This window comes from Pan paniscus, chromosome 11, assembly GCF_029289425.2.
Source record: "Pan paniscus chromosome 11, NHGRI_mPanPan1-v2.0_pri, whole genome shotgun sequence".
NCBI classification, from domain to species: Eukaryota; Metazoa; Chordata; class Mammalia; order Primates; family Hominidae; genus Pan; species Pan paniscus.
Window position 1 is genome coordinate 1,803,938 of NC_073260.2, and position 20,232 is coordinate 1,824,169.

The following is a 20,232-nucleotide window of genomic DNA, read 5'->3' on the forward strand; positions in this document are numbered from 1 at the left end:
GTCACCCAGGGGAGCTTCCTCACAGACAGAGTCACCCAGGGGAGCTTCCTCACAGACAGAGTCACCCAGGGGAGCTTCCTCACAGACAGAGTCACCCACGGGAGCTTCCTCACAGACAGAGTCACCCAGGGGACCTTCCTCACAGACAGAGTCACCCAGGGGAGCTTCCTCACAGACAGAGTCACCCAGGGGAGCTTCCTCACAGACAGAGTCACCCAGGGGAGCTTCCTCACAGACACAGTCACCCAGGGGAGCTTCCTCACAGACAGAGTCACCCAGGGGAGCTTCCTCACAGACAGAGTCACCCAGGGGAGCTTCCTCACAGACAGAGTCACCCGGGGGAGCTTCCTCACAGACAGAGTCACCCGGGGGAGCTTCCTCACAGACACAGTCACCCGGGGGAGCTTCCTCACAGACACAGTCACCCGGGGGAGCTTCCTCACAGACAGAGTCACCCGGGGGAGCTTCCTCACAGACAGAGTCACCCGGGGGAGCTTCCTCACAGACAGTCACCCAGGGGAGCTTCCTCACAGACAGAGTCACCCAGGGGAGCTTCCTCACAGACAGAGTCACCCAGGGGAGCTTCCTCACAGACAGAGTCACCCAGGGGAGCTTCCTCACAGACAGAGTCACCCAGGGCACCTTCCTCACAGACAGAGTCACCCAGGGCACCTTCCTCACAGACAGAGTCACCCAGGGGAGCTTCCTCACAGACAGAGTCACCCAGGGGAGCTTCCTCACAGACAGAGTCACCCAGGGGTGCTTCCTCACAGACAGTCACCCAGGGGACCTTCCTCACAGACAGAGTCACCCGGGGGAGCTTCCTCACAGACAGTCACCCGGGGGAGCTTCCTCACAGACAGAGTCACCCGGGGGAGCTTCCTCACAGACAGAGTCACCCAGGGGAGCTTCCTCACAGACAGAGTCACCCAGGGGAGCTTCCTCACAGACAGAGTCACCCAGGGGTGCTTCCTCACAGACAGTCACCCAGGGGAGCTTCCTCACAGACAGTCACCCAGGGGACCTTCCTCACAGACAGTCACCCAGGGGAGCTTCCTCACAGACAGAGTCACCCAGGGGAGCTTCTTCACAGACAGAGTCACCCAGGGGAGCTTCCTCACAGACAGAGTCACCCACGGGAGCTTCCTCACAGACAGAGTCACCCACGGGAGCTTCTTCACAGACAGAGTCACCCACGGGAGCTTCCTCACAGACAGAGTCACCCAGGGCACCTTCCTCACAGACAGAGTCACCCAGGGCACCTTCCTCACAGACAGAGTCACCCACGGGAGCTTCTTCACAGACAGAGTCACCCAGGGGAGCTTCCTCACAGACAGAGTCACCCACGGGAGCTTCTTCACAGACAGAGTCACCCAGGGGAGCTTCCTCACAGACAGAGTCACCCAGGGCACCTTCCTCACAGACAGAGTCACCCAGGGGAGCTTCCTCACAGACAGTCACCCAGGGGAGCTTCTTCACAGACAGAGTCACCCAGGGGAGCTTCCTCACAGACAGTCACCCAGGGGAGCTTCCTCACAGTCACAGTCACCCAGGGGAGCTTCCTCACAGACACAGTCACCCAGGGGAGCTTCCTGACAGACACAGTCACCCAGGGGAGCTTCCTCACAGACACAGTCACCCAGGGGAGCTTCGTCACAGACAGTCACCCAGGGGAGCTTCCTCAGAGACAGTCACCCAGGGGAGCTTCTTCACAGACAGAGTCACCCAGGGGACCTTCCTCACAGACAGAGTCACCCGGGGGACCTTCCTCACAGACAGAGTCACCCAGGGGACCTTCCTCACAGACAGAGTCACCCAGGGGAGCTTCCTCACAGACACAGTCACCCAGGGGAGCTTCGTCACAGACAGTCACCCAGGGGAGCTTCCTCAGAGACAGTCACCCAGGGGAGCTTCTTCACAGACAGAGTCACCCAGGGGACCTTCCTCACAGACAGAGTCACCCGGGGGACCTTCCTCACAGACAGAGTCACCCAGGGGACCTTCCTCACAGACAGAGTCACCCAGGGGAGCTTCTTCACAGACAGAGTCACCCAGGGGACCTTCCTCACAGACAGAGTCACCCGGGGGACCTTCCTCACAGACAGAGTCACCCAGGGGACCTTCCTCACAGACAGAGTCACCCAGGGGAGCTTCCTCACAGACACAGTCACCCAGGGGAGCTTCCTCACAGACAGAGTCACCCAGGGGAGCTTCCTCACAGACAGTCACCCAGGGCACCTTCCTCACAGACAGAGTCACCCAGGGGAGCTTCCTCACAGACAGTCACCCAGGGGAGCTTCCTCACAGACAGAGTCACCCAGGGGACCTTCCTCACAGACAGAGTCACCCAGGGGACCTTCCTCACAGACAGAGTCACCCAGGGGACCTTCCTCACAGACACAGTCACCCAGGGGAGCTTCCTCACAGACAGAGTCACCCAGGGGACCTTCCTCACAGACACAGTCACCCAGGGGAGCTTCCTCACAGACAGAGTCACCCAGGGGACCTTCCTCACAGACACAGTCACCCGGGGCACCTTCCTCACAGACAGAGTCACCCGGGGCACCTTCCTCACAGACAGAGTCACCCGGGGGACCTTCCTCACAGACAGAGTCACCCGGGGGACCTTCCTCACAGACAGAGTCACCCGGGGGACCTTCCTCACAGACAGAGTCACCCGGGGGACCTTCCTCACAGACAGAGTCACCCGGGGGACCTTCCTCACAGACAGAGTCACCCGGGGGACCTTCCTCACAGACAGAGTCACCCGGGGGACCTTCCTCACAGACACAGTCACCCAGGGGAGCTTCCTCACAGACAGAGTCACCCAGGGGACCTTCCTCACAGACACAGTCACCCGGGGCACCTTCCTCACAGACAGAGTCACCCGGGGCACCTTCCTCACAGACAGAGTCACCCGGGGGACCTTCCTCACAGACAGAGTCACCCGGGGGACCTTCCTCACAGACAGAGTCACCCGGGGGACCTTCCTCACAGACAGAGTCACCCGGGGGACCTTCCTCACAGACAGAGTCACCCGGGGGACCTTCCTCACAGACAGAGTCACCCGGGGGACCTTCCTCACAGACAGAGTCACCCGGGGGACCTTCCTCACAGACAGAGTCACCCGGGGGACCTTCCTCACAGACAGAGTCACCCGGGGCACCTTCCTCACAGACAGAGTCACCCGGGGCACCTTCCTCACAGACAGAGTCACCCGGGGGACCTTCCTCACAGACAGTCACCCGGGGGACCTTCCTCACAGACAGAGTCACCCGGGGGACCTTCCTCACAGACAGAGTCACCCGGGGAACCTTCCTCACAGACAGAGTCACCCGGGGCACCTTCCTCACAGACAGAGTCACCCGGGGCACCTTCCTCACAGACACAGTCGAGTCACCCGGGGCACCTTCCTCACACACACAGTCACCCGGGGCACCTTCCTCGCAGACACAGTCACCCAGGGCACCTTCCTCACAGACACAGTCACCCAGGGGACCTTCCTCACAGACAGTCACCCAGGGGACCTTCCTCACAGACAGTCACCCAGGGGACCTTCCTCACAGACAGTCACCCAGGGGACCTTCCTCACAGACAGTCACCCGGGGGAGCTTCCTCACAGACAGAGTCACCCGGGGGAGCTTCCTCACAGACACAGTCACCCGGGGCACCTTCCTCACAGACAGTCACCCAGGGGACCTTCCTCACAGACAGAGTCACCCGGGGGACCTTCCTCACACAGTCACCCGGGGACCTTCCTCACAGACAGAGTCACCCGGGGGAGCTTCCTCACAGACAGTCACCCGGGGGACCTTCCTCACAGACAGAGTCACCCGGGGGACCTTCCTCACAGAGTCACCCGGGGACCTTCCTCACAGACAGAGTCACCCGGGGGAGCTTCCTCACAGACACAGTCACCCGGGGGAGCTTCCTCACAGACACAGTCACCCAGGGGAGCTTCCTCACAGACACGGTCACCCAGGGGAGCTTCCTCACAGACACGGTCACCCAGGGGAGCTTCCTCACAGACACGGTCACCCAGGGCACCTTCCTCACAGACAGAGTCACCCAGGGGACCTTCCTCACAGACAGAGTCACCCACGGGAGCTTCCTCACAGACAGAGTCACCCAGGGGAGCTTCCTCACAGACAGAGTCACCCAGGGGAGCTTCCTCACAGACAGAGTCACCCAGGGGAGCTTCCTCACAGACAGAGTCACCCAGGGCACCTTCCTCACAGACAGAGTCACCCAGGGGAGCTTCCTCACAGACAGAGTCACCCAGGGGACCTTCCTCACAGACAGAGTCACCCAGGGGACCTTCCTCACAGACAGAGTCACCCAGGGGAGCTTCTTCACAGACAGAGTCACCCAGGGCACCTTCCTCACAGAAAGTCACCCAGGGGAGCTTCTTCACAGACAGAGTCACCCAGGGGAGCTTCCTCACAGACAGTCACCCAGGGGAGCTTCTTCACAGACAGTCACCCAGGGGAGCTTCTTCACAGACAGAGTCACCCAGGGGAGCTTCCTCACAGACAGTCACCCAGGGGAGCTTCCTCACAGTCACAGTCACCCAGGGGAGCCTCCTCACAGACACAGTCACCCAGGGGAGCTTCCTCACAGACAGTCACCCAGGGGAGCTTCCTCACAGACAGAGTCACCCAGGGCACCTTCCTCACAGACAGAGTCACCCAGGGGAGCTTCCTCACAGACAGTCACCCAGGGGAGCTTCCTCACAGTCACAGTCACCCAGGGGAGCTTCCTCACAGACAGTCACCCAGGGGAGCTTCCTCACAGACAGAGTCACCCAGGGCACCTTCCTCACAGACAGAGTCACCCAGGGGAGCTTCCTCACAGACACAGTCACCCAGGGGAGCTTCCTCACAGACAGTCACCCAGGGGAGCTTCCTCACAGACAGAGTCACCCGGGGGAGCTTCCTCACAGACAGAGTCACCCAGGGGACCTTCCTCACAGACACAGTCACCCGGGGGAGCTTCCTCACAGACACAGTCACCCGGGGCACCTTCCTCACAGACAGTCACCCAGGGGACCTTCCTCACAGACAGTCACCCAGGGGACCTTCCTCACAGACAGTCACCCAGGGGACCTTCCTCACAGACAGAGTCACCCGGGGGAGCTTCCTCACAGACAGAGTCACCCGGGGGAGCTTCCTCACAGACACAGTCACCCGGGGCACCTTCCTCACAGACAGTCACCCGGGGACCTTCCTCACAGACAGTCACCCGGGGGAGCTTCCTCACAGACAGAGTCACCCGGGGGAGCTTCCTCACAGACACAGTCACCCAGGGGAGCTTCCTCACAGACACAGTCACCCAGGGGAGCTTCCTCACAGACACAGTCACCCAGGGCACCTTCCTCACAGACAGAGTCACCCAGGGGAGCTTCCTCACAGACAGAGTCACCCAGGGGAGCTTCCTCACAGACAGAGTCACCCAGGGCACCTTCCTCACAGACAGAGTCACCCAGGGGAGCTTCCTCACAGACAGAGTCACCCAGGGGAGCTTCCTCACAGACAGAGTCACCCAGGGGAGCTTCCTCACAGACAGAGTCACCCAGGGGAGCTTCCTCACAGACAGAGTCACCCGGGGACCTTCCTCACAGACAGAGTCACCCAGGGGAGCTTCCTCACAGACAGAGTCACCCAGGGGAGCTTCCTCACAGACAGAGTCACCCAGGGGACCTTCCTCACAGACAGTCACCCGGGGGAGCTTCCTCACAGACAGTCACCCGGGGGACCTTCCTCACAGACAGAGTCACCCGGGGGAGCTTCCTCACAGACACAGTCACCCGGGGGAGCTTCCTCACAGACACAGTCACCCGGGGGACCTTCCTCACAGACACAGTCACCCGGGGCACCTTCCTCAGAGACAGTCACCCGGGGGAGCTTCCTCACAGACAGTCACCCGGGGGACCTTCCTCACAGACAGAGTCACCCGGGGGACCTTCCTCACAGACAGAGTCACCCGTGGGAGCTTCCTCACAGACAGAGTCACCCGGGGGAGCTTCCTCACAGACACAGTCACCCGGGGGAGCTTCCTCACAGACACAGTCACCCGGGGGACCTTCCTCACAGACACAGTCACCCGGGGGACCTTCCTCACAGACAGTCACCCGGGGGAGCTTCCTCACAGACAGTCACCCAGGGGGACCTTCCTCAAAGACACAGTCACCCGGGGGACCTTCCTCACAGACAGAGTCACCCGGGGGACCTTCCTCACAGACAGTCACCCGGGGGACCTTCCTCACAGACAGAGTCACCCGGGGGACCTTCCTCACAGACAGAGTCACCCGGGGGACCTTCCTCACAGACAGAGTCACCCGGGGGACCTTCCTCACAGACAGAGTCACCCGGGGGACCTTCCTCACAGACAGAGTCACCCGGGGGACCTTCCTCACAGACAGAGTCACCCGGGGGACCTTCCTCACAGACACAGTCACCCGGGGGACCTTCCTCACAGACACAGTCACCCGGGGGACCTTCCTCACAGACACAGTCACCCGGGGGACCTTCCTCACAGACACAGTCACCCGGGGGACCTTCCTCACAGACACAGTCACCCGGGGGACCTTCCTCACAGACACAGTCACCCGGGGGACCTTCCTCACAGACACAGTCACCCGGGGGACCTTCCTCACAGACACAGTCACCCGGGGGACCTTCCTCACAGACACAGTCACCCGGGGGACCTTCCTCACAGACACAGTCACCCGGGGGACCTTCCTCACAGACACAGTCACCCGGGGGACCTTCCTCACAGACACAGTCACCCGGGGGACCTTCCTCACAGACACAGTCACCCGGGGGACCTTCCTCACAGACACAGTCACCCGGGGGACCTTCCTCACAGACACAGTCACCCGGGGGACCTTCCTCACAGACACAGTCACCCGGGGGACCTTCCTCACAGACACAGTCACCCGGGGGACCTTCCTCACAGACACAGTCACCCGGGGGACCTTCCTCACAGACACAGTCACCCGGGGGACCTTCCTCACAGACACAGTCACCCGGGGGACCTTCCTCACAGACACAGTCACCCGGGGGACCTTCCTCACAGACAGAGTCACCCGGGGGACCTTCCTCACAGACAGAGTCACCCGGGGGACCTTCCTCACAGACAGAGTCACCCGGGGGACCTTCCTCACAGACAGAGTCACCCGGGGGACCTTCCTCACAGACAGAGTCACCCGGGGGACCTTCCTCACAGACAGAGTCACCCGGGGGAGCTTCCTCACAGACAGAGTCACCCGGGGGAGCTTCCTCACAGACAGAGTCACCCGGGGGAGCTTCCTCACAGACAGAGTCACCCGGGGGAGCTTCCTCACAGACAGAGTCACCCGGGGGAGCTTCCTCACAGACAGAGTCACCCGGGGGAGCTTCCTCACAGACAGAGTCACCCGGGGGACCTTCCTCACAGACAGAGTCACCCGGGGGACCTTCCTCACTGACAGAGTCACCCGGGGGAGCTTCCTCACAGACAGAGTCACCCGGGGGAGCTTCCTCACAGACAGAGTCACCCGGGGGACCTTCCTCACAGACAGAGTCACCCGGGGGACCTTCCTCACAGACAGAGTCACCCGGGGGACCTTCCTCACAGACACAGTCACCCGGGGGACCTTCCTCACAGACACAGTCACCCGGGGGACCTTCCTCACAGACACAGTCACCCGGGGGACCTTCCTCACAGACACAGTCACCCGGGGGACCTTCCTCACAGACACAGTCACCCGGGGGACCTTCCTCACAGACACAGTCACCCGGGGGACCTTCCTCACAGACACAGTCACCCGGGGGACCTTCCTCACAGACACAGTCACCCGGGGGACCTTCCTCACAGACACAGTCACCCGGGGGACCTTCCTCACAGACACAGTCACCCGGGGGACCTTCCTCACAGACACAGTCACCCGGGGGACCTTCCTCACAGACAGAGTCACCCGGGGGACCTTCCTCACAGACACAGTCACCCGGGGGACCTTCCTCACAGACACAGTCACCCGGGGGACCTTCCTCACAGACAGAGTCACCCGGGGGACCTTCCTCACAGACACAGTCACCCGGGGGACCTTCCTCACAGACAGAGTCACCCGGGGGACCTTCCTCACAGACAGAGTCACCCGGGGGTCCTTCCTCACAGACAGAGTCACCCGGGGGACCTTCCTCACAGACAGAGTCACCCGGGGGACCTTCCTCACAGACAGAGTCACCCGGGGGACCTTCCTCACAGACAGAGTCACCCGGGGGACCTTCCTCACAGACAGAGTCACCCGGGGGACCTTCCTCACAGACAGAGTCACCCGGGGGAGCTTCCTCACAGACAGAGTCACCCGGGGGACCTTCCTCACAGACAGAGTCACCCGGGGGACCTTCCTCACAGACAGAGTCACCCGGGGCACCTTCCTCACAGACAGAGTCACCCGGGGCACCTTCCTCACAGACAGAGTCACCCGGGGCACCTTCCTCACAGACAGAGTCACCCGCGTCACCTTCCTGACAGACAGAGTCACCCGGGGGAGCTTCCTCACAGACAGAGTCACCCGGGGGAGCTTCCTCACAGACAGAGTCACCCGGGGGAGCTTCCTCACAGACAGAGTCACCCGGGGGAGCTTCCTCACAGACAGAGTCACCCGGGGGACCTTCCTCACAGACAGAGTCACCCGGGGGAGCTTCCTCACAGACAGAGTCACCCGGGGGAGCTTCCTCACAGACAGAGTCACCCGGGGGACCTTCCTCACAGACAGAGTCACCCGGGGGACCTTCCTCACAGACAGAGTCACCCGGGGGACCTTCCTCACAGACAGAGTCACCCGGGGGAGCTTCCTCACAGACAGAGTCACCCGGGGGAGCTTCCTCACAGACAGAGTCACCCGGGGGACCTTCCTCACAGACAGAGTCACCCGGGGGACCTTCCTCACAGACAGAGTCACCCGGGGGACCTTCCTCACAGACAGAGTCACCCGGGGGACCTTCCTCACAGACAGAGTCACCCGGGGGACCTTCCTCACAGACAGAGTCACCCGGGGGACCTTCCTCACAGACAGAGTCACCCGGGGGACCTTCCTCACAGACAGAGTCACCCGGGGGACCTTCCTCACAGACAGAGTCACCCGGGGGACCTTCCTCACAGACAGAGTCACCCGGGGGAGCTTCCTCACAGACAGAGTCACCCGGGGGAGCTTCCTCACAGACAGAGTCACCCGGGGGAGCTTCCTCACAGACAGAGTCACCCGGGGGAGCTTCCTCACAGACATCAACGGCCTCACTGAGAACGCTCATTTCCTGTCATTGGTGGTGTTGATGCTTCTCTGTCTGCACACAGGGGGTGACGATGGCCTTCTGAGGGGCTGGGACACCAGGGTACCCGGCAAATTTCTCTTCACCAGCAAAAGGTAACTGCCCAAGGGCCAGCACTCGGTGCCCACACCAGCCCTCCCATTCCCTGGGTCACCAGCCCTCCCTTTCCCTGGGTCACCAGCACTCCCGTTCCCTGGGTCACCAGCCCACCCGTTCCCTGGGTCACCAGCCCTCCCGTTCCCTGGGTCACCAGCCCACCCGTTCCCTGGGTCATCAGCCCTCCCGTTCCCTGGGTGGGTCTGTGTGCTGGACACTGGTTCAGAAGCCGCCTCTGCTTGCAGACACACCATGGGTGTGTGCAGCATCCAGAGCAGCCCTCATCGGGAGCACATCCTGGCCACGGGAAGGTGAGTCCCCAGGAGGCTCTCGGGCCCTTCTCGTCTCTTTCGCTGCCTTTCCTCCTGGGAAGGTGAGTCCCGTGGGGGCTCCTGGGCCCTTCTTCCCTCTTTCGCTGCCTCTCCTCCTGGCACCATTGCAGCATTTCGTCTGCCAGTGCTTCGCCGGAGTGTAGGTATATGGGTTTGGGAAAGGGGACTTTGTCCTCGAGGGATGCATGGGACAGGTCTCTGGGAGACGTTCTGTGCCCCCCCCGGGCCTTGTGGAACAGGTGAGCCTGGGCTTTCCTTACATGCCTCCTGTGGTTGGTCGGTTTCAGCTATGATGAACACATCCTACTGTGGGACACACGAAACATGAAGCAGCCGTTGGCAGACACGCCCGTGCAGGGTGGGGTATGGAGAATCAAGTGGCACCCTTTCCACCACCACCTGCTCCTGGCCGCCTGCATGCACAGTGGCTTTAAGATCCTCAACTGCCAAAAGGCAATGGGTGAGTGGGGACCCGTGGCTGCTGGGCCTCAGGGCAGGGCACCAGTTCCCTGCCCCCTCGCTCTGCTGGGTTCTTCCCTCAGCTCCCTGCTCCCTTGCTCTGCTGGGCTCTTCCCTCAGCTTTTACACACTCCCAGCATTGCGCCCTAGACTTGGTCGTGATCCATAACTGTCCCAGCTCCAGAATCTCTGCTCTCTAACCACAGTTTTCCCTGGTTTCCCAGCTCCGTCATTCCGGTGCCTCCTGCATTTCAGCAGACCTCTGACCCCACTGGGACCTCTAGTCTGGAGGCTTGGCCACCCATCACTCCCATAACCATCCTTGTCTGTGCTCTCCCATGCTCTTCCTGCCTGTGGTCAGCTGGGACTCTGTGGCCTGCTGCCCCCTGTGAGCTCACACTCCATTCCCTTCATCCCTTTCTCACACTCTGGGCAGAACCCAGTGTTGTTTTGTTGGGAACAAGCACCTCTGATTCTGGTTGAGCCGGAGAACGTGGCTGGAATCAGCTGTCCACGTTGTGTTCTAGTAGGTCCCTGGGATTCCTGGTGATCTGTAACATTTCTCTAGGCAGTAATCCCCCACCGTCAGAACTGGTTCACATTTTCTTCTCTCTGCTCAAACCTCCAGGACCTCCTCTTCCCTCCTGACTCGCAGCTCATGATCTCTCCTCTTTCGCCTCTTCTCTCTCCCCTCACTCCAAAAATAAGCAATCACAAAACCACTTCATCTTCCCACCATTAAGCCCACCAGCCTCTCGGGCCACCCACATGCTCTCTGCTCTCTGCAGCGGTGGGTGACCCACACCTGTTCCCAAGGCCAGTTTCTTCTCTGCACTGGATTGTACTCAAGGACTTGATTGACTCGATTTCCGCATGGTATTCCTCTTTTTTTTTTTTTTTTTTTTTTTTTGAGACGGAGTCTTGCTCTGTCACCCAGGCTGGAGTGCAGTGGTGCGATCTCGGCTCACCACAGCCTTCGCCTCCTGGGTTCTAGCGATTCTCCTGCCTCAGCCTCCCAAGTAGCTGGGATTACAGGCACCCACCACCATGCCCGGCTGATTTTTATAGTTTTAGAAGAGTTGGGGGGTTCACCATGTTGGTCAGGCTGGTCTGGAACTCCTGACCTCGTGATCCGCCTGCCTTGGCCTCCCAAAGTGTTAGGATTACAGGTGTGAGCCACCGTGCCTGGCCTATATTCCTCTGTTTTTTGCATCTTTAGTTTCTCCATCTCTTCTGTATTGTTTCTGTTAGTTCTGTGAATGTGCTTTGTATTTCTCATCGTTTTTTGTTTTGTTTTGAGATGGGGTCTTGCTCTGTCACCCAGGCTGGAGTGTGGTGGTGCAGTTGTAGCTCACTGCAGCCTCAACCTCCTGGGGCTCAAACCATCCTCCCATCTCAGCCTCCTGAGTAGCTGGGACCCCCCATACCAAACCATAATATTTCTTGTATTAAAACAATTTGAGATCTTTTTTTTTTTTTTAGATGGAGTCTTGCTCTGTCACCCAGAATGGCGTACAGTGGTGTGATCTCGGCTCACTGCAACCTCTGCTTCCTGGCTTCAAGCAATTCTCCTGCCTCAGCCTCCAGAGTAGCTGGGATCACAGGCTTGTGCCACCACGCCCGGCTAATTTTTGTATTTTTAGTAGAGATGGGGTTTCACCACGTTGGCCAGGCTGGTCTTGAACTCCTGACCTCAGGTGATCCGCCCGCCTTGGCCTCCCAAAGTACAGGCATGAGCCACCGTGCCCAGCCCCTGGGCTCAAACCATCCGTCCACCTCAGCCTCCCGAGTAGCTGGGACCACCATGCCCAGCCATAATATTTCTCATCTTAAAACAATTTGAGGTCTTTTTTCTTTATTAATGGTGATACATTTTCCTCTGAGCACTGCTTTTGCTGCAACCCATACATTTTGGTATGTTGTATTTTTATTTTCATTCATCTCAAGGTACTTTCTAATTTCCCATGTGGTTTTTTTCTTCGACCGTTGGTTATTTATGAGTGTGTTGTTTAATTTACATGTTTTTAAGTGCCCACATTTCTTTCTGTTACCGATTTCTAATGTTATTCCATTGTGCATTCCTGTTGAATTTACTGAGATTTGTTTTGTGGCCTAGAGTGTGGTCTCTGCTGGGGAGTGCCCCTGTGCACTTGCGGACGTGTGTTCTGCTGCCGTTGGCTGGAGTGCCCTGTAGGTGCCTGTGAGGTCTCGGCTTTATAATGTTCAGATCTTCTGGTTCCTTACTCAATCTCCTGTCTGGGCAATATTGAAAGTGGTCTGTTGGCTGGGCACGGTGGCTCACGCCTGTAATCCCAGCACTTTGGGAGGCCGAGGTGGGCAGATCACAAGGTCAGGAGATCGAGACCATCCTGGCTAACATGGTGAAACCCTGTCTCTACTAAAAATACAAAAAATTAGCCAGGCGCTGTGGTGGGTGCCTGTAGTCCCAGCTACTTGGGAGGCTGAGGCAGGAGAATGGCGTGAACCCGGGAGGCGGAGCTTGCTGTGAGCCGAGATCGCGCCACTGCACTCCAGCCTGGAAGACAGAGTGAGACTCCATCTCAAAAAAATAAAAGAAAGTGGGCTATTGTTACCTCCAACTCTAACTGTAGAATTACGTATTTCCAGCCTCGTTTCCATCAGTTTTTACTTCACGTATTTTGGGGATCTCTTTTATGTATGTTTATAATTCTGGTATCTTCCAGATGTGCTGACCCTTTTATCAATATAAAGTGTCTGTCTTTAAATCTAGTAACATTTTTTGTTTTAAAGTCAGTTTTGTCTGGCATTGGTAAAGTCACTTCAGTGTGGCGTGATGCATCGTTTTCATTCTCTTCCAGTTCACACCTCTGAGTCTGAGGCGAGTCTTTGGTATGGGGTCATGCTTTTTTTTTTTTTGAGATGGAGTCTCGCTCTGTCACCCAGGCTGGAATGCAGTGGCGCTATCTTGGCTCACTGCAACCTCCACCTTCCGGGTTCACGCCATTCTCCTGCCTCAGCCTCCTGAGTAGCTGGGAATACAGGCACCTGCCACCACGCCTGGCTAATTTTTGTATTTTTAGTGGAGACAAGGTTTCACCATGTTGGCCAGGGGTCGTGCATTTTTGCCAGGAAACCTGTGAAAGTGGCACTGTGCCCTCCTTAGTTCCTCACGTCAAGGGCCTGTGATGCCACATTGTTCCATTTTTGTGAAATTTGGTCACTTTGTTAAGGTGGTGTTTGCCCCAATCCCTTCACTGAAGAGATACTATTTTCCTCTTTGGGATTAATCAGTAATCTGTGGTGAGAATCTTTGAACCTGTGTCAATAACTCCCTTTTCAGACTTTTACCCAGTTCAGAGACAATTGGTGCTTGAATAAATTATGATAATGGCAAAATGGTGATTTTCTTTTTTTTCTTTTTTTTTTTTTTTTTTTGAGATGGGGTCTTGCTCTGTTGCCCTGGCTGGAGTGCAGTGGCACGATCTCGGCCCACTGCAACCTCCGCCTCCCGGGTTCAAGCGATTCTCCTGCCACAGCCTCCCGAGTAGCTGGGACTACAGGTGCCCACCACCATGCCCGGCAAATTTTTTTTTTTTTTTGAGACGGAGTCTCACTGTGTCACCCAGGCTGGAGTGCAGTGGTGGGATCTTGGCTCACTGCAAGCTCCGCCTCCCAGGTTCACACCATTCTCCTGCCTCAGCCTCCCGAGCAGCTGGGACTACAGGCGCCCACCACCACACCTGGCTAATTTTTTTTGTATTTTTAGTAGAGACGGGGTTTCACCGTGTTAGCCAGGATGGTCTCGATCTCCTGACCTTGTGATCCGCCCGCCTCGGCCTCCCAAAGTGCTGGGATTACAGGCGTGAGCCACCGTGCCTGGCCAATTTTTTGTATTTTTATTAGAGACAGGGTTTCGCCGTGTGTTAGCCAGGATGGTCTTGATCTCCTGACTTTGTGATCTGCCTGCCTCGGCCTCCCAAAGTGCTGGGTTTACAGGTATGAGCCACCACGCCTGGCCATCTCTTCCCATTCTTAAAGGCATTTTTTCCTACTCAGAACACAGCATTAACATATTATTTTTCTGTCCTTGCCCCACCTGTTTTTTCCTAAGTCTCAGCTCACAATTGACTATTTGTTGTGCTCCCATCCATCCTGGTGACAGCCGTTCCCAGCCACCGCCTGTTTGGATAGAGCTTGCCTCCTGATAGAGGCTTAGGAGAGGCCCTTGGTGGTGTTTCCTAGACTTCTGAATGCTTGATACTTTTCTCTGTAGCCTTGATAATTGAAGGAGAACTTGCCCATTAATCCCTTGACTTGCATCTCCTTTGCTTGAGTTTCTTAAACACACTCCAGCACTGTCTGTTGGGCACACACTGGGTCTCCTGCCTTTTAACTGCTTTTGTAAAAATTGTGATAAAATTTATGTAACATAAAATGCATGATTTTAGCCACTTTAAGTGTGCAATTTAGTGCAGGGACCAGCCCCACAGGGTCGGTGGGCTTCTCCCTGTGTGCAGCGACGAGAGAGTGTAGAAATAAAGACACAAGACAGAGATAAAAGAAAAGACAGCTGGGCCCGGGGGACCACTACCACCAATGTGCAGAGACCGGTAGTGGCCCCGAATGTTTGGCTGCACTGTTATTTATTGGATACAAAGCAAAAGGGGCAGGGTACAGAGTGTGAGTCATCTCCAATGATAGGTAAGGTCACGTGGGTCACGTGTCCACTGGACAGGGCGCCCTTCCCTGCCTGGCAGCCGAGGAAGAGAGGGAGAGGAGAGAGAGAGAAAGACAGCTTACGCTATTATTTCTGCATGTCAGAGACTTTTAGTACTTTCACTAATTGACTACTGCTATCTAGAAGGCAGAGCCAGGTGTACAGGATGGAACATGAAGGCGGACTAGGAGCGTGACCACTGAAGCACAGCATCACAGGGAGACGGTTAGGCCTCCGGATAACTGCGGGCAGGGCTGACTGATGTCAGGTCCTCCACAAGAGGTGGAGGAGCAGAGTCTTCTCTAAACTCCCCTGGGGAAAGGGAGACTCCCTTTCCCTGTCTGCTAAGTAGCAGGTGTTTTTCCTTGACACTCTTCGCTACTGCTAGACCAGGGTCCGCCTGGCAACGGGCGTCTTCCCAGACGCTGGCATCACCGCTAGACCAAGGAGCCCTCTGGTGGCCCTGTCCGGATGTAACAGAAGGCTCGCACTCTTGTCTTCTGGTCACACCTCACTATGTCCCCTCAGCTCCTATCTCTGTATGGCCTGGTTTTTCCTAGGTTATGATTGTAGAGCGAGGATTATTATAATATTGGGATAAAGAGTAATTACTACCAACTAATGATTAATGATATTCATATATAATCATTATCTAAGATCTATATCTGGTATAACTATTCTTGTTTTATATTTTATTATACTAGAACAGCTCGTGTCCTCCGTCTCTTGCCTCGGTGCCTGGGTGGCTTGCCGCCCACAATTTAGTGGTATTAAAGACATTCAAGGCCGGGCGCAGTGGCTCACACCTGTAATCCCAGCACTTTGGGAGGCTGAGGCGGGCGGATCACCTGAGGTCAGGCGCCTGTAGTCCCAGCTACTTGGGAGGCTGAGTCAGGAGAATCGGTTGAACCTGGGAGGCGGAGGTTGCAGTGAGCCGAGATCACGCCACTGCACTCCAGCCTGGCGACAGAGTGACACTCCGTCTCAAAAAAAACAAAATAAAAGAAGACATTCAAAATACTGTGCAATCATCACTGCTACTTATTTTCAAAACTTTTCCATCACCCCAAACATCCCTCCCCCAGCCTCTATAACCTCCGTTTACTCTGTCTATGGGGATTTGCCTTTTCTAGATATTTCATGGAAGTAGAATCGTGTCTTTTTATATCCGGCTTCTTTACATAGCTTAACGTTTTCAAGGTTCACCCCTGTTGGAGCATGTGTCAGAATTCTCTTTTTAAGAAGGTAATGATGGACCACATTTTGTCTGTTCATCCTCTGATGGACATTTGGGTTGTTGTCACCTTTTGGCTATGGTGAGTTTTTAGTTTTTTTTTTAAAGAGAGGGTCTTGTGTCCTGTCACCCAGGCTGGAGCGCAGTGGTGCAGTCAGAGCTCACTGCAGCCTGGACCACCGGGACACAAGCAGTCCTCCTGCCTCAACTCAGTCCTCAGTGTCGGGATTACAGGCTTGAGCCACTGTATCCGGCCTTCAGTTCTCAAAGTTGAAGAGGTGAACTAAGACAGGTCTGAGAGTTCAACATTCCAGGTCAGTTTTGTCAGGTACTCTGTATAGGCCTTTTTTTCTTTTTCTTTCTTTTTTGAGACGGAGTCTTGCTCTGTCTCCTAGGCTGGAATACAATGGCACAATCTCAGCCCACTGCAACCCCCACCTTCCAGGTTCAAGCAACTCTCCTGCAGCAGCCTCCGGAGTAGCTGGGATTACAGGTGTGTGCCACCACGCCTGGCTAATTTTTGTATTTTTTAGTAGAGACGAGGTTTTACCATGTTCGTCAGGCTGGTCTTGAACTCCTGACCTCAGGTGATCCACCCGCCTTGGCCTCCCAAAGTGTTAGGATTACAGGCGTGAGCCGCTGTGCCCAGCTGGCCTTTTTCATAACTTTATTTATGTATTTTTTGAGACAGAGTCTTGCTCTGTCGCCCAGGCTGGAGTGCAGTGGGGTGATCTCAGCTTACTGCAACCTCCACCTCACAGGTTCAGGGGATTCTCCTGCCTCAGGCTCCTGTGTAGCTGGGACTACAGGCATGCGCCATCACGCCTGGCTAATTTTTGTGCTTTTAGTAGAGACGGGGTTTCACCATGTTTCCCAGGCTGCTCTCAAACTCCTGCCCTCATGTGATCCACCTGCCTCGGCCTCCCAAAGTGCTGGAATTACAGGCGTGAGCCACTGCACCCAGCCTGTATCTTTAATTTAAACCATTTTTTTTTTTGAGACAGTCTTGCTCTTTCACCCAGGCTGGAGTGCAGTGGCACGATCTTGGCTCATGCAACCTCCACCTCCCAGGTTCAAGCAATTATGCTGCCTCAGCCTCCCCGAGTAGCTGGTACTACAGGTGCATGCCACCACACCCAGCTAGTTTTTGTATTTTTAATAGACACGGGGCTTCACCATGTTGACCAGGATGGTCTCGATCTCTTGACCTTGTGATCCACCCGCCTTGGCTTCCCAAAGTGCTGGGATTACAGGTGTGAGCCACCGCGCCCGGCCTAATTTTAAAACAATTTGTATTGTCTGGGTGCAGTGGCTGACACTTGCAGTCACAGCACTCTGGGAGGGGCGGGCGGATTGCTTGAGCCAAGAGTTCAAGACTAGCCTGGACAACATAGTGAGACTCCGTGGCCACAAAAAATAGAAAAAACTAGGGGGCATGATGGTCGCAGCTACTCAGGAGGTGAGGCAGGAAGACAGAGCCCAGGTCAGTGCACTCCAGCGTATGCGACAGATTGAGATCCTGTCTTGAAAATAAAAAGAGGGAGGAAACGTTGGCCTGTGGCTAATCAGAAAGGGCCTCCCCATTCTTGGGGTCGCAACAGTGTCTTCCGTCCACTCATTCGCTGTCTTTTTCCCAGGCTGTGGCTCTCTGAGGGCTTAGACTCTGCCTTGTTACCTTTTCCTAAGCTGTAGTAGAGGTCCTGCTGGCCCGAGTGGACGTGTTGAGCGATTGCTGGATGAAAGACTAGCCGAGGTCCTGCCTGCCCTGTGACGCTACCTCCCAAGGGACAGTAACGGCCTCCCCAGGGGCTTCCTCCCGAGGGTCGCCCCACACATGCTGCTCGAGGGCCCCTGTGGCTGTCTCTGAACGTTCAGCATCTCACTCCTCCTCGGAGCCACCTCTGCCCAGTTGAAGCCCTGGGCCCAGGGTTGGGCCTCCCCGGCCCAGGCCCATACAACCTCGGCACGTTTTGTAATCCAGTGCGGTCCTGTTCTGCCCTCAGCCCTTCTTCATCAGCACTCATTCTGGTTCTGATTCCGGTCACTGCTGGCATCAATCCCTGTACTTCAGAGGTAGCGATGGCAGCCCTTTCAGAGCCCAAGTGGCCACCCAGCCTTGCAGCCCCTGGTTCACCTTCCACTTGCTCTCCGCAACTGCCCCTGCCAGCCCTGGCCTTGCCTCCTGGACTCCAGATCACCTCGGGTTTGGCCACGCCTCGTCATTCCCTCTGTTGCTGTGTGCTCTGGGAGGCGGTTGTGGCCTCTTTCCAGTTGCCGTAGCAACTTCTGTAAAGAAACTGCTCACTTAACCTTGTCAGTGGCTCCTTTCCAAGCCAAGATCCAGACTCCTGCATGCTTGGGACGCTCCAGCCCACTGTCACTCACTGACAGTGCCATGGCCGCCTGTTTGTGGTTCCCCGTGCGAGCCTTGGACTTTCTCACCTCTGCTGTACACATGCTGCCTGTTCCTCAGACATCCCCTTCCTTCCCAGCTGGCTACAACTCCTTTGTTCTTTGGTTTTAAGTGTTAACTGAGGTCTTTCCCCCTGTCTGGCTTTTGCCGTATTCTTCACCATCAAGTGAGGTTCTGTAGCCCCGCTTGATGCTTCTCTTGGAGGCACACAGGCGTGTGCACTGCAAGATGACGGTCTGTTTCTTCTCCAACATCTGCCCAGGTCTTGCTGGTTCCTTTGCATGACACAACGGCTCCTCAGGAAACACTTGCTGACCTGTGAGGGGCTGTTCTTGGTGGAGTCTCCCTGTCAGGCGTGACAGGTTGGGGAGAGGCTCTGGGTGATGTGTTTCCTGGGTTCTCCCATCTCTCACTCCAGAGGAGAGGCAGGAGGCGACGGTCCTGACATCTCACACATTGCCCGACTCGCTGGTGTATGGAGCCGACTGGTCCTGGCTGCTCTTCCGTTCTCTGCAGCGGGCCCCCTCGTGGTCCTTTCCTAGCAACCTAGGAACCAAGACGGCGGACCTGAAGGGTGCAAGCGAGTTGCCAACACCCTGTCATGAATGCATAGAGGATAACGATGGGGAGGGCCATGCCAGACCCCAGAGTGGAATGAAGCCACTCACAGAGGGCATGAGGAAGAATGGCACCTGGCTGCAGGCTACAGCAGCCACCACACGTGACTGTGGCGTGAACCCAGAAGAAGCAGACTCAGCCTTCAGCCTCCTGGCCACCTGCTCCTTCTATGACCATGCGCTCCACCTCTGGGAGTGGGAGGGGAACTGAGCTTGAAATCATGAAGCCCCTTCCCACAAGGAAACCAGGAGGGAGACTGCGAGTGAGTGCCCGGGACCACCTCATCAGAGATGCTTACTGCAGCCCTGCAGGTGCCTGTGCACTGATGGAATCCACAGTGTAGTCAGAAAAGCTGTTGACTTCTCTTAAATCAGCTTCCCTGCTGGGCCCCTGAAAGTGGACTGGGTGATTCTGTCTGGCAGAGAGTGGGGAAAAGACGCGGTTTCCAGCTTGCAGATTTGTTAAGTTTCTCAGGCAGATTTTGACTTTCAGCCTTTCATACTTGTTTAAGCAACTATTTATATTAAATGAAGTTTTTTGAAAAACACGAGTTTATAACATGCTTAAAATGAACATTTTATGCCTCATCATGGCACCAGAAATGCTTGTATAGATTGAGCACAGCCAGTCCAAAAATCCAAAATCCCAAAACTTTTGGAAAATCCTGCAGCTGAACTCATGTGACGGGTTGCATATATTATTAAAACTACTGAGCACAGTCACAGTGGCCTGTAATCCCAGCACTTTGGAAGGGGCTGAGGCAGGAGGATTGCTTGAGGCCTGGAGTTCAAGACCAGCCTGGGCAACATAGCAAAACCCAGTCTCTATAAAAAGTAAAACAAAAATTAGCCAGGTGTGGTGCATGTGCCTATGGTCCCAGCCACTTGGGAGGCTGAGGCAGGAGGATTGTTGAGCCCAGGAGGTCGAGGCTGCAGTGAGCCAGGGGCAACAGAGCAAGACTTATCTCTAAAAATTAAATAATAAAAAATTGTATAAACAATAATTGAGGACAACCAGTTACAGATTCGTTCCTTCTCTCACAGCTTCATTTGACTAGCCTAAAAAAC

General features: G+C 56.2%; 1 protein-coding gene across 8 annotated transcripts in view; it reads left to right on the plus strand.

Moving 5' to 3' along the window:
- DPH7 (diphthamide biosynthesis 7) overlaps positions 1-19,710 on the plus strand; it is a 45,536-nt gene extending 25,826 nt beyond the window's left edge. For 3 of the 8 annotated variants that reach the window (XM_003817043.7, XM_034929662.4, XM_063594072.1), the window contains 4 exons: positions 9,340-9,409; positions 9,656-9,721; positions 10,030-10,202; positions 18,966-19,710. In XM_003817043.7, the coding sequence (XP_003817091.3) occupies positions 9,340-9,409; positions 9,656-9,721; positions 10,030-10,202; positions 18,966-19,375 (719 nt within the window). In that variant the 3' untranslated portion in view covers positions 19,376-19,710. The other 5 variants (XM_034929659.4, XM_024930100.5, XM_034929658.3 and 2 more) reach the window with 5 other exon arrangements.
- The last annotated feature ends 522 nt before the right edge of the window (positions 19,711-20,232 follow it).